Source organism: Sceloporus occidentalis, unplaced genomic scaffold (assembly GCF_023333645.1).
Source record: "Sceloporus occidentalis isolate IW3139 unplaced genomic scaffold, rSceOcc1.0.p SCAF_4, whole genome shotgun sequence".
NCBI lineage: Eukaryota > Metazoa > Chordata > Lepidosauria > Squamata > Phrynosomatidae > Sceloporus > Sceloporus occidentalis.
In genome coordinates, this window is record NW_028316984.1 from 41,933,439 (window position 1) to 41,947,661 (window position 14,223).

Below are 14,223 nucleotides of genomic sequence, written 5' to 3' on the forward strand. Positions count from 1 at the left end.
ACACTATCCTCAAGCTGGCGCAAAGGAGCAATCTGCTTCGTCCCTACGTTCAAAGTGAAAAAGTAGCTTGTACTCAGTTAACTCAGCAGAGGAGAGTGGACAGGAGAGGGTAGAATCTTGCTCTTCCCAGCCTCTCCTGGCTTGTCTATTCTTCCTCATTAATAACTTTTGCAATCCTGCCCACACTCTTGATATTGCTTGTCCATACATGTCTTGATTTTCTCTCTGCAATGTTGGAGGATATAGTTGTGGCATTTGTTGAAATGGAGTGGACTGATGTCCACAAAAACTCATATTAGGAGTTTCTTTTTCTCACTTATGTGTTTCAAAGGTGTTAAAGGATTAATGGCTAACAGTTTTTATTATGGAAACAAATTCTTCATCTAGCAATGCAGGCCATCACAACTTGTATCAGTACTGATATAGTTCAGAGGTAGGCACATGATAAACTTGGATTTAATAGAAGAGTGCCATGAATTACCAACTTCCAGTCCTTTAGCAATACCAGCAACATAGTGTTCTAAATTACACTGCTGAATTGTGCACCATTGCATTCTGTTCTGGCACTGAAAACATATTTGTAAGCCCAGAAATGTTTACTATTAAGTTTGAGTCTTTTGCACCAGGCTCTGGATAGTAGATCTCAAGATTGTTTTTATAAATAAACAAGGCTTACCCCCTGATAACTTTGCAGAGGGAACAGGTTCCAGTGAGCCCCTCAGAGCTATAGGAAAGAAGATTCTGCCTGCATATTAGGAATAATTGCCTGATGGTAAGAGCTGTTCAACAGTGGAACATGCTGTCTCAGAGGGTGATAAAGTCTCCTTCTTTGGAGGTTTTTAAACAGAGGCTGGATGGCCATCTGTCAGGAGTACTTTGATTGTGTCTTCTTGCATGGCAGGGAGTTGGCTTGGATGACTCTTAGGAGCTCCTGCTCTGCTCCCGTCGCCCCAGCATCATCGATCTGCATGGGAGTCTCCTGGTGGGATCGCGGATGGTGCTATTAAAGGGGAACGCTTCCGTTTTCGACATGGAAGCGTTATTGTAATTGTTAGAAAAAGGGCCCTTTTTAAATAATGATTTAATCCATTATTTAAAAAGGGTCCTTTTTAAAACAATTACGGTAACGTTTCCATGACGAAAACGGAAGCGTTCCCTTTAATAGCGCCATCCGCGATCCCACCAGGACGCTCCCATGTAGATTGATGGGAGCAGAGCAGGAGGTAAGTAGTGTGATAAACTCCTTAGAGTCTCTTCCCACTCTATGATTCTGTAATTCTACCAACCAGCGTTATGGCCCGTAGGTCTGTCTGATGCACTGCTCAGCATAGGCCTGGGATTAAGTCTCATGATGACTATACCATTACAAGATTTAGGCATGAGATCTTGTGTGAATTATGCACTAGATCTCATTCAAATTCTTGTGAGCCTTCAAATCTTGTGTGAGTGTCCGTGACCACCAGCAGTCCATGACCTCTATACATTGGCCTGCATGCTTGGTGGTTGGTCATTACTGCCTGAACCCACAGTGCAGCCTACTCACCATTTGTACCATCATGTTTCTTTGCAAATCTCCAGGCTGCAGCTGATCACCTTTGAGGGCTGGGAAATAATTTTTCCATGTTATTAGGGCATGTGTTCGGTTGTTGGGTTTGTTTGTTTGTTTGCTTTCCTTGGGGTTTTCCCCACTTCACGTGGGCCTTTGAGGGGTACAATTAAAATTAGATAAAAAGTCTAAGAATCTATGTTGGAAATGTGGTGTTGAAATGGGTACATACTACCACTGTTCGTGGAAATGTAAAAAAGCTAAAGAGTTCTGGTCAGATATTCACTCTACTATGATAGAGATACTGCAAGAAAATTTGTGTAAAGATCCCAAGTTATTTTTATTAAGTATGGTAGAACAAGAACTAATTGAAAGAAAACATGGGAAGTTGATATTTTACATGGTTTGTGCTGCTAGGGTACTATATGCGAGCTGATGGAAAACTGTAGAAATTCTGACTTTGGACCAATGGTTATTTAAACTTTATGAATATATGGAGATGGATAATTTGACATTGAATTTAAGAGGGAAATCAAAAGAAGAACTTTGTAGAACATGGGAACCTTTGACTACATATATGAAAGATAAAAAGGAGCTATGCAGTGATTTTATATGAGGAGTAAAAGGTTCTTTGGGAAATACAGAAAGAAATGAATATAGGGGAAGAAGAGTGGACTAAATGCCATCACAGGGGAAATTAGAATTTGGAAAAAATATATGATGAAAGTTTAATAGACAATTTATGATTAGTTATGTCACTGTGAGAAGGATGATTCGAACTGAAAAAGGTAGCAGAGAAATAAAATAACTGGTTATCAACTGCAGAAAAATATGAAGCAAGTGCTGAAATGGAATAAATGTACGAAAATGTGGAAATTGGATTGTGATATTAATATTGTATAAAATCAATAAAAATATGTTTAAAAATATTTGTCTGCCACCTGTTGATCATTTTCTTGTCACAACTTTCAGAGATGAGAGGGAAAAGGGAACATACAGTATGAGTGAAGTTGGGAGAGGAGGTAAGCCCTGGAGTGTGGGACAGTTGCTGAAGGTGGGGAGGGGAGGACTCTTTTTGCGTGCCCCAGAGATTGGAAATTATGGCAAGTTTTGATAGATGCTTACCAGACACCTGTTGCATAATGGTCTGGAAACCATAGAAGCCAATGTCTCCTTTTAACTTTCCTGCACATTGTACCCAAAGGGGAGTTGTATGTGAATCTATACAACTGGTGTATATTGTATTAAAGTTGTGGCCACTCCTCTTAACCCATAACATGGTACCTAACTTCTTTGTCTTGGCACCAAAGCAACAAAGATCCTACAAAGCTGAAGTCTGATAAACTCTATTTGGACAAGCAAAACCAAAACATTCCTAGTATTTTATTTTACTCACCTTCAGTAAAACAGGCTTCTGGTTCAAGAGATTCTTCAGGCTCAGCTTCAGGTTGTTCTCCTACTTGGGGAACTCCAACATCAACTGTGCTGCCTTCAGATGAGCTAGATGCATTTAGTTTCTGCAAATAAAGCCCCATACAAAACGATTAATGACTCATCTGTTGCTATAGGGTTGTTTATACTGAATGCATTCCAAAATGCTCTCCATGTGAAATGAAAGGCAGGACTCCTTACATATATACGTAATGCCAGTCTGCTTTCTCTATGTGAGGTCAGAAAAACTAGAAATCACGTGTGTTTTCCTTATGATGTCAAACATCTCAGTATTTTGAAAGAAGGAACCACAATTTTGAACCAGTTTTGCTAGTCAGGTGAGCCACATACAGGACTAAAAATTCTGAAAATTTTAATCAAGCCAACTGGTTATTAAAATAGTGTAATATAGAGAGCATCATGAATTGCAGCACTCCCCCCCCCCAAATCAAGACCAAATCAACTGAAAACTAAAGGATGTATTTTCATGTCTAAAGATGGTAGAATATGCATATGCAGCAAACTATATTTAACCTTTTATTTCCCATTGACATGAAAACACAAATTATCAGTGTGTAAGTACTTCTGAGTTTCTCTAGTTTCAAAAAGGAAAGCAGCATATTAATTCCAGAGTGAGAGCCATTGTTTTGCATTCTCTTTTGCCAATGCACTTGCACAACCAACTGTGCATTTTAAAACTACTTTTTATTCTTAAATGGTACACATATATATCCTCTCAGGACAGTGAAATTCACATATTTTTATCCTGGCAATAAAACAAAATAAAAACCTATTTTGCAGTTAAAGGCATTGTGGCAGCAATGAAAAAGATGCCATTGAAACTTCCAACTCATTTCCTGACACTCTTAAGGGACATTAATGGAATACTGCATGAATAACTGCTGACGAATATGAGTACCATATTGAATAAAAGTAGTGTTGGTCATTGCATTTGGTAGCCTTGTACAATGTTATTACCATGTATAACATTATTAAAATGGCTGCATTGGTAAGTAGCTATCTTTACGTGGGGAATGATGTAAGCAGATGGTGAATAACACATACCTGTGTCAATGTTTAGTTATAAAAGATCATTCTTTATGTAACATTCCAAACAAATCCATTGGCATTATTCATTGGAATCAAGCTTTTTTATTGCTAAAGAACTCTAACCAGCCGAAAGTATTGGTTTGATGAAAAATGTACTTTACCAGTTTTATTCTGTTCCAGTTTGAGAATTATTTTTTTTAAATAGCAGAAAGATTTGGTTACCATTTTCAACTTTACAAAGAAAAAAAAAGCCAAGCTATATCTACCAATTCAGAACCAGAACCACCATTTCAGTTTATTTCAGGTAGTCTGCCTAACTTACATTTAAAAATAATTAAATCTCTTTCAGAAGGGTGTTTGGCATTTCAGAATGGTGTAATCAGTTTCTCTGATGCTCAAACAGATTTTGTTGATTTGATCAGATTATCAACCCTCCCTCCTCAAATTTTAAATTGGGGAAAACAGAACTAGATCCAAGGCTGTCTTTTAGCTCATCCAAATTCTTAGTTTTTATAGGAATCCAAATATATTAATTTATATCTCCACAGGAAAGTTAATTTTTGTATTTGTAACAAAGAAGGTTAATATTTGCAGAACAATTATTCCCATATTAACTAATGTTATAAATGTTGGCACCACATAATATATATTATAAAACATCAAACATTTCTGCACAGTGTTATTTCTAGTGGCAGATGGAAGCCTCTGCACTGAACATGTTAAAACAATAGTTTTTAAAAAATTACAAAGTACTTTCTTATAACTCTGTATTAACTTTTTAAAAAGTATATCACACAGGGTAAAAGTATCCGTTTATCACTAATAATCTTCTGTAGGACTGATAAGGGAGCCATGTTTTGATAGCGTGATGGAAGCCCTACAGAAACATTTGGTGGCATTTTATCCAAACAGGAGGCAAACTCATTGTGGGAAAGTCTAGCTTGCTCAGGGAAGTTTCAAATGCCGTGTTCGGGATTTTGTGATATTCAGCACCATTTGTGAAGGGCGCATTCAAATAAATAATTACTGTTTCCTTCCAAATGTAGACAAGAAAGGGCTTTGCTTAAGCATCATCTTGAAAACAAGTAGCCATGTATCCTACATGTACGCACCCTTCATAAATGGCATTCTATGGGGTATTTAATCTGAAGCTAGATTGTAGGTGAAGGGCTAGCTTCCAGGTGAAAGTGTCTGGGCTCAGGTTATGCAGGTATAACACTGAAATTGCAGGGGACTCAACAGCATACAGACAGAGTAAAGTTTAATAATCCAATACACCAGATGAACACATGTATGTTTATTATACTTGGCTGCCCCATTAATTCCAATAGAAAGAGACAGTTCATATGTGTAATGGAATGCACGTGAAACTCATATACTCCTATTTCAAACAGTGATAAGAAGTTAATGCCACTTCCCATGCATAAACCTGAGACATACACCAATTCTGCACCACTGGATTGAGATGCATGTTCCTATCATGCTTCTTTATGTAAGCAATCTAAGGTTTTATAATAAATTCAGGACCGTAAACTAATGAGTGCTATTTTTATAGTTTGAAATTGTATATTTTGCTTGCATCATTCCATCCTAAACAGTTTTTATAGCATTAATAATGTTGTCAAAGCCAAGCAAAAAGCCAAAACCAGTTGTTCCCCCGCCCCCCAAAATTAATAATAACAAAATGCTTTCCAGAAAATAAAGTTATTTTTAGGTTGTTTTTATTTTTTGAAGAAAAAATGCATTGCTACTGAGTCATAGAATAAAAAAAATATACAAATTTGACAGTTCAGGTTGAATCTCTCTTATCTAGAATTCAAAAAATCCAAAATATTCCAAAAACCTAAGTTTTTTTCATGGGTGGCTGTGATAGTGAAACCTTTGCTTTCTGACAGTTCAATGTACACAAACTTTCTTTCATGCTTAAAATTATTTAAAAATTGTCTTTAAAATTATCGTTAGACTATGTGTATAAGATGTATATGCAACATAAATGATTTGTTTGTTTATATTTAGGTACCATCTTCAAGATATCTCATTATGTACATATATGTAAATACAGGTATTCTGAAATAAAAATACACACCCTAAAATCAAAAATATTTGTGGTCTCAAACATTTTGGATAAAAGAGAGTCAACCTGTATTGCTTTTTGTCTTATGAAAGAATGTTCAGTTTATTCATCAAACTAGTATGTTAGATATATTGCATGCAAACAAAATTGTCAGGCCAATCTACGTTCATGTTGGATGGAGGATGTGTCTAAATTTCATCCATCATAAATTAAATATTTCAAGTTTTTCTCAGTCAAAAGTAATATGGTTCTTGTAATGGATGGATGGATGGATGATGGTAATAATAATAATAATAAGCATCATTATCTGAATTAGATACTACACAAGTACTAAACAGCTAAGTAAAAAGCACCCAGAGCTTTTTGAGACATAGAAGTTTATCGCACGGACCCTAAAAACAGGCCCATTGATTGAAAAACGGGGGCGCGCATGGGCATGCACGGAATGGGATGGGGCTGAGAACAGTGTTTACCGCACACTGGAATGCTGCCGCCACACATTCCAATCACCGCTGCTGCCACGTGTTCTCAGAAATCGTGCCCTCTGGAACGGATGTAGGATGCGACTGGAACGTGCGGCAGCAGTGACGGTGTTCCAGTGTGTGGTAAACTCCATTCTTAGCCCCATCCCGTTCCGTGCGCACACCCGTTTTGGAATGCAACAGGCCTGTTTTAGGGCCTGTGCAAGAAACTTCATATTCAGCTTACTTAAGAAATATTTATAATTAAACCTGGAAAGTTCTGTCTCTGTAACTCTGTATATTTGATAAATGAGTCTGATAGAACATTATAACAGAAGATGGCCAAACATTACCACTCTTCATCAATGATTTTAATTGGAACCAGAGTTACCTGAAAAATATCAGGAACCAAGGATGGGAGGGAGATGAGTTTTTAAAAGGCGAAGGTGAGGAAGGCTGGAGCATAAATTTGGAGAATGCACACAGGGTATGCTAGAAGTGCTCATTTTTAATTTGCTCAGTGTGCATTTATTTGCATGGGGAAGGGCACATATCAAGCTAAAAACACTGTAAAGGGGCCTGTGCTGTGAGCTGTGAGCTGTACTCTAACTTCATGTGATATAGCTCCCTTCTCTATTATGTCACTTCCTGGGTCAAATAGTGAAAATGGTCTGACTGCCTGTCCCAGAAATTGCATTCAACTGCATTCAAAAGCAGACCTTGTAGATTATTATGCCTGGAACTCAAACACAAAGGAAATCCCGTGAGATAATTATAAATCATTGAGTATACACTGTCTAAGCACATGATTTTAAGAAAGTCATTCATTTCTATGGAGTTTATCACACAGGACGAATCCTGTGCAGAAACTAAATTTAAACTTAAAACAACCCACATTTGCGGGATGTTTTTCAGGTGACGTTTGCATGAAAGAGAAATAACATGAAAACTTGTCAAAACCAGCTCCTTTTTACTTTCCAGAAGTACAAAGGAGCTTTCTGTTTGGATTATTTTCGTGTTATTTCTCTTTCATGCCAACACATCTGAAAAACATCACCCGAATTTTAAAATCTCATTTCTGCACAGGAGTTTACCAATTCACCCTCCGTGTGATAAACTCCATACCAAGAGCACACATGAGTGGAAAACGATGGTTTATTGCAGTGATGGGCAAATTGGAGGAGTGGGTCTGGACTGGACTGCAACCCTTATTACCCCCTTAGTATTTGCTCTGCTGGCCTACACCTGATGGGAGATGTAGGTGAGGAACATAATACATATATAAACAACTGCATTCTATGTTTTTCTTTTATTGGACATGGTTACGAGATCAAAACATAAACAATAAAAATAATCTTGCAAGTTAACTAACACTTTCCCCAGGTTTTTAAACACATCTAACAGAACCTACTGTAACTTAATCCCAGCTAAGTTAGTCCAGGATTGCAAACAGTGGCTAAAACTGTGAAAATTTGTAAAGCTCAACAGGCGCTTCTATAATAGCAGAGGGATTTTCTCTCCACATTTTTAGAAGTGCTTTGCAGTATAGAATGTTAGTTATAAAAATCCTTTAGGAAACATGTCAACATAGGAAGATTTGCAAACAATATGGTATGGGGAAAAAAACATGTTTTTAAAAAGATGGTTAAAGAATTTAGGCACTGTAGAAACCTTAATGTTCTGTTTGTTTTGCAGTTTAGATGCACCAGAGGTACTAACCCAAGAATTAAGTACATTGGGGTAACATTTTAATATTGTTTTGGTTCCCAGTGCCTTCTGCTTTTCATATATTAAAAAATGATGCAAATAAAAAGCAAGGTTTGAAGTATTTTCATGTCAAATTTGTCATCATGTTTTCATACATGGTAGTATGGTATTATAAATCAGATGTGATTTTCAGTTTAGAAAACTGAAGCTAAACTGAGACAATCATGGTTGTCCGGGAATCATTTTAGGAGAGGAAACAATTTAATAACTTTAAATAATAACTCATTAAATAAATTTCATCCCTTTTGGAAATTTAAATAAAATTCAAAAGAAGAAAAAGAAGCTAAACACAGAACATGCCAACAGTATCGATTTCATTTTTTAAAAATTAAAACTTTGGTTTAATAATCTACCAGGATGTATAATCAAAGTTGAATTGATGAAGAGAGTTAGTAAAGGAACAGAGAGGGAGAGACCAATTCATACAAGATGAATAAGATGATTTCTATTAATCATATATCTATGGAAAAATATACTAGTAAAAGTAATGCTTTCTTAAGTCATAATCTGTTTGTCTACAGTGAGTAGAGAAACTATTATTCAACTATGACATTCGGCACATAGTAAAACATTTCTGCGAGCCCCAGCCCTGGACTCTGCCTTCAAGGGGTGTGGCAAGGGAGAAGGGACTTAAGAACTCCAGCTCTCAGGGCCCCTGGGAAGACCTGCGAGCCCCAGCCCTGGACTCTGCCTTTAAGGGGTGTGGCAAGGGAGAAGGGACTTAAGAACTCCAACTCCCAAGGCCCCTGGGAAGACCTGCGAGCCCCAGCCCTGAGGGACGCCGTTGTTGCTGCTGTTGCCGGGCTGCTCCTTGGGCAGCGAAGGACCTGCGCAGCTGCGCATTTGCCCAAGGAATTTGGAGCCAACGGACTCTCTATGCAGCATCACGACCGGACTCAGAGGGACCAGGAACACCTGAGGGGAAGGCGGGGAGCGGTGTGCTCGTGGCAGGGGCACGCCATAAAAGCCAACCTGTTGGTGACCTCCTTGTCCAGCCCCCTCTAAGGCCCCTGAGGGATGCCGTTGTTGCTGCTGTTGCCGGGCTGCTCCTTGGGCAGCGAAGGACCTGCGCAGTTGCGCATTTGCCCAAGGAATCTGGAGCCAACGGACTCTCTTTGCAGCTGCGCACCTGTGTACCTGTGCACCATCGCTGGAGGGTTGGGGCAGGTCCCGAGTGGTTTGTGTGCACAGCAGAGGAATGACGTGTCGGGCTGTCTTCCTCTTCTGTTGCTTTGTTACACTGCTGTGTGGGGATTTTGGGGCCATGGATGGTGTACAGCTGGGTGAGGGGATGGGGGTTTGTTCTACTGTGTACGGAGCTCCTATTAGAGTAGAGTGGGGCAGGGGGAGATATAGCGGTAGGAGAGTGGAATTGTATCGGAAGGGAAGGCAGGATCGATGCGTAATATCTATCCCCTCTTCCATCCACTCTCCTAACCAAAGAGATCTGTGGGTCAGTCCAACTGTACCACAAACCCTGTCTCTGCTCCTGTGCAATGCCAGGTCTGTAAAGAACAAGTCCCACATTATGTACGATTTGTTGGAGGAGAAATGTTGTGACCTGGCATGCATTACTGAGACCTGGCTTGGGCCTGAAAGTGAAGCAGTGTGGGCTCAGGCCATCCCTGCCGGGTACTCGGTTAAGGACCAGTGCAGGTTAGGTGGGCGAGGGGGCAGTGTTGCCTTGATCTATAAGAACACTCTCTCCTTGACCAGGAACCATTTGCGTCAGACTGATTTCATTGAGTGTATTCACCTGACCCTGAAGGCCAAGGACAGTTTAGGGATTCTGTTGGTCTACCGGCCACCCCGTGCACTAACAGACTCCCTGGCCAAGCTGACACAACTGGTCTCGGAGCTGGTGTTGGAGTCCCCTAGGCTTCTTGTCCTGGGGGACCTCAACATCCCCTTCGAGGCCAGTCATGGTCCAACAGGTGCGGCTCGGGAGTTCATGGCTACCATGACAGCCATGGGCCTGTCCCAATTAGTCTCAGGGCCCACACATTCGGCTGGTAATAAACTCGATGTTATCTTCTGTACGGATCTGGAGATTCTGTGGGCAGAGGTTACTAAGGTCTCTCCCATGTCATGGACTGACCGTTTCTTGGTCGAGGCTAGTATCAAGGCTTCTACCCGTATCCCCCCTGGGGGTGGCGGACCTATTCGAAAGGTCCACCATCGAAGGCTGATGGAACCCGAAAGGTTCCAAGAAGCCCTAGAGGGGTTTATGGTTGGAACTGACGGCGACTCTGTTGATGCCCTGACTAACATCTGGGATACTGATCTCTCCAGGGCTATACACAGGATTGCTCCCAAGCGTCCTCTCAGACCTGCTTCCAAACAATGGCCATGGTATATGGAAGATCTTCAGGCCAGGAAGCGGGTTCTGCGACGGCTAGACCGCAAATGGCGGAGACATCAGGACTTAGCCGACAAGACACTCCTGGACTTTCTTTTGAAGGACTACGGAGTGGCGATAATCGCAGCGAAGAATTCGTTCTTTTCTGCGCGTATCGCATCCGTGGAGTCGCGTCCAGCAGAGCTGTTCAGGGTAGTGAGGGAGCTTACTCAACTCCCTCCTTCCCTGAACCCTATTTTGGAACCATCTAAAGCCTGCTGTGACGAGTTTAACAACTTCTTCGCGGATAAAATCTCTCGGATAAGGGCTGATCTCGACGCCAGTGTTAGTTCAGAGTCTAGAGTAGAGGTATCCAGAGCTTCCGTGGACCCTGTTGTTCTGGATCACTTTGAGTCTGTTAATACCGAGGATGTGGACAAGATCCTTCGAAGTGTTCGGAAGACGACTTGCTCTCTCGATCCCTGTCCTACATGGCTGACAGCTCAAGGGGGTGCGGTTGTAACAAATTTGTTGCACCTCATTATTAATTCATCCTTCAGGGATGGGCAGTTTTCATCTACTCTGAAGACAGCCATCGTAAAACCTTTGTTAAAAAAGCCCTCCCTTGACCCCCTAATTCGGAACAATTATCGGCCTGTCTCGCTGTTGCCATTTTTAGGGAAGGTGATCGAGAGGGCAGTTGCCTTTCAGCTTCAAGGGATCTTGGAGGAGATGGATTATCTAGACCCATTTCAAACCGGCTTTCGGGCGGGCTATGGAGTTGATGATCTCCGTCTGGGCATGGACAGGGGGAGCGTGTCCCTGTTAGTGCTCTTGGACATCTCAGCGGCCTTCGATGCCATTGACCGTGGTATCCTTCTGGATCGCCTGAGGGAGTTGGGTATCGGAGGCTCTGCTTTGCAGTGGTTCCATTCCTACCTCTCGGGTAGATTCCAGATGGTGGAGCTGGGGGACTGTCGCTCCGATAGGAGGGCTCTGACATCTGGGGTCCCTCAGGGAGCGATTTTGTCCCCTATGCTATTTAACATTTACATGAAGCCACTGGGAGAGATCATCCGGAGACACGGGGCGCAGTGTTATCAATACGCTGATGACACCCAAATAGTTTTCTCTGTGTCTCTGACTGATGTAGTAACTAAGGATGGCATCTCTCCTCTAAATGCCTGCTTGGAGTCGGTAATGGGCTGGATGAGGGAAAACAGACTCAGCCTGAATCCAGAGAAAATGGAAGTACTGGTGATAGGCTCTCCTGGCCCGGGTAAGGAAATTTTTCCACCTGTCCTAAATGGGGTCACGCTCCCTGTGAAGGACTCTGTTCGCAGTTTGGGGGTGCTTCTGGACTCGTCGCTTCACCTTACTGCTCAGGTGGATGTGATGGTCAGGAGCACCTGCTATCAGCTTCGGCTGATACGCCAACTGCGACCCTTCCTTGGCCGAGGGGACCTTGAAACCGTGGTACATGCTCTGGTAACTTCTCGATTAGATTTCTGTAATGTGCTCTACATGGGGCAACCCTTGTACCAAACCTGGAAGCTTCAATTAGTGCAGAATATGGCTGCTAGCCTGGTTACTGGATGTTCCAGGGCCAGCCATATAACGCCAGTCTTGAAAGATCTTCATTGGCTGCCTATTTGCTTCCAGGCCAAATACAAGGTGTTGGTTATTACCTATAAAGCCCTAAATGGCTTGGGCCCAGGGTACTTGGAGGACCGCCTCTCCCCATATAATCCGCCCCCCACACTCAGATAGGGTGAGAGACATCTATTAAGAGTTCCAGATGCTTGTTATGTATCAACTCGGAGGGCTTTTTCTTTCAGCCCCACAGCTCTGGAACTCCCTCCCCAATGAGCTCCGTACTTCCTCCTCCCTTGATATTTTTAAGAAGGATCTAAAGACCTTCTTGTTCCGCCAGGCTTTTCCCCCATGAGCCTTGTCTGTCATTCTTTCCCTTGGCAGTGTTATGTTGTATTCCATTCTACACAGCCATTTGTATGGGGAGCTGTTTGGTTGTCTATTGTTGTTATTGTTAATTGTTATTTGCTGGGGGTACTGGGGTTTGTGATGTTTTTAACTGTTTTTATCTCTTGCTGTGCACCGCTGGGATCCTTGGAATAGCGGTATATAAATAATTTTTTTTATTATTATTATTGCTTAACAATTCTGCATGTTGCTTAATTACGCTGCATATTATTTAACTATCCTGCAGGAGTGGGGATTGTGTGGTCTATAGGCTACTCATGGGGTCCTTTTGTGAGATAACCACCAGAGTCCCCCATTACCTTGAAAAAATCTAGAAAAAAATAGAGAATCATACTTCTAAATGTCTTCACTGAGTACCATTCTCCTACTAATGCTGCTATTCCCACAATTCTAATACTTTGTTTAGGTCCCAAATAGCATTTCTGGAAAACCAGAAGTGATGTTGTAGTTTTGTCAATGGGGGTGGGACAGAATGGCTTGCAGGTATCTAGGAGGTAGGAAATGGAAGGGCTTTGGCTTCAAATCCATTGCAATTGTCTACCGCTGCTAGAGTGGGTGCAAAACAGGCCGATACACAGAAGGGGGAAGACTATATTGAGTAATGATGCTTACAGCATGGCATGTATTGCACCTTTGGCAGAGCATGCCTTGAGGAGCTGCTTGCGCAGTTCTGCACGTTTTCTCCAGAAATCGCAATTCCCCTGATTGGGATATATGATTTAAAGACAAACTCTTATGTTAAATTTGTTGACCAACAAGAGGGGACTAATTGAAACAATAGGATTTACATAAGTGTTGACTCATTGCTCAAAAATTGGTTCAATGGGCTTACTCCAGTTGGGCCTACCCCTAGGATCAAGGTTACTGTTTGGCATTATATTTTAAAACTTTATGTAGTGGCTGGACTAGGTACTATGGCAATTTTTATCCTTGCAGTCTTGAGACTTACAGAAACTGTCAACTCAGCCATCCATATGCACATGTTACTTCCACTGTTTTTGAACGGGGATTTTTGGGTCATGATTGTGACATGGGGGTTAATAGATCTCTTGGCAGAATTACAACTTTAAATTGATTTTCTCTACATACATTTGGGTTGACAATTTTTAAAAATTATTGGGATGCTATCAATTTTGTAATAGATGATTAGATGACAGAATGTTAGCAACCTATGCACTTAAGCACACAAGACTGGTTACTTTTGTTTAAAAACTCAAAAATCATGCACATCTTCCCACAATTAATTGTTGAAGAGAATAAAATAAAGCTCCATTTGATTAAGCCATGAATCCTTTAACTCAATTTTGCATTTTGTTTCCTAGTCATATCTAACCAAACAAAAGCTTTCAAAGCTGAATAGATAATAGCATGCATTTTGATGTCTTGCTATAAATAAGTGGTAAGGAACACAGATTAATTAGAGCCTGAAATCCTACAAACACTGGGATTGCCAGTCCTGCCTGACCATGCTGTGATGCGAGTCATCAGAATCTGCTGAGAGCAGCCGTGAAGGTTTCTACAATATTGCAATGGATGGGGAAGGAAGATGGCTGAA

The 14,223-nt window shown here is 41.2% G+C and overlaps 1 protein-coding gene across 4 annotated transcripts in view; it reads right to left on the reverse strand.

Moving 5' to 3' along the window:
- The window catches only part of SCN2A (sodium voltage-gated channel alpha subunit 2), a 153,805-nt gene that overhangs the window by 19,524 nt on the left and 120,058 nt on the right, over window positions 1-14,223 (reverse strand). For all 4 annotated transcript variants that reach the window (XM_089519841.1, XM_089519842.1, XM_089519839.1 and 1 more), the window contains one exon: window positions 2,943-3,063. In XM_089519841.1, coding sequence (XP_089375967.1) covers window positions 2,943-3,063 — 121 coding nt within the window. The remainder of the gene's footprint in view (window positions 1-2,942; window positions 3,064-14,223) is intronic.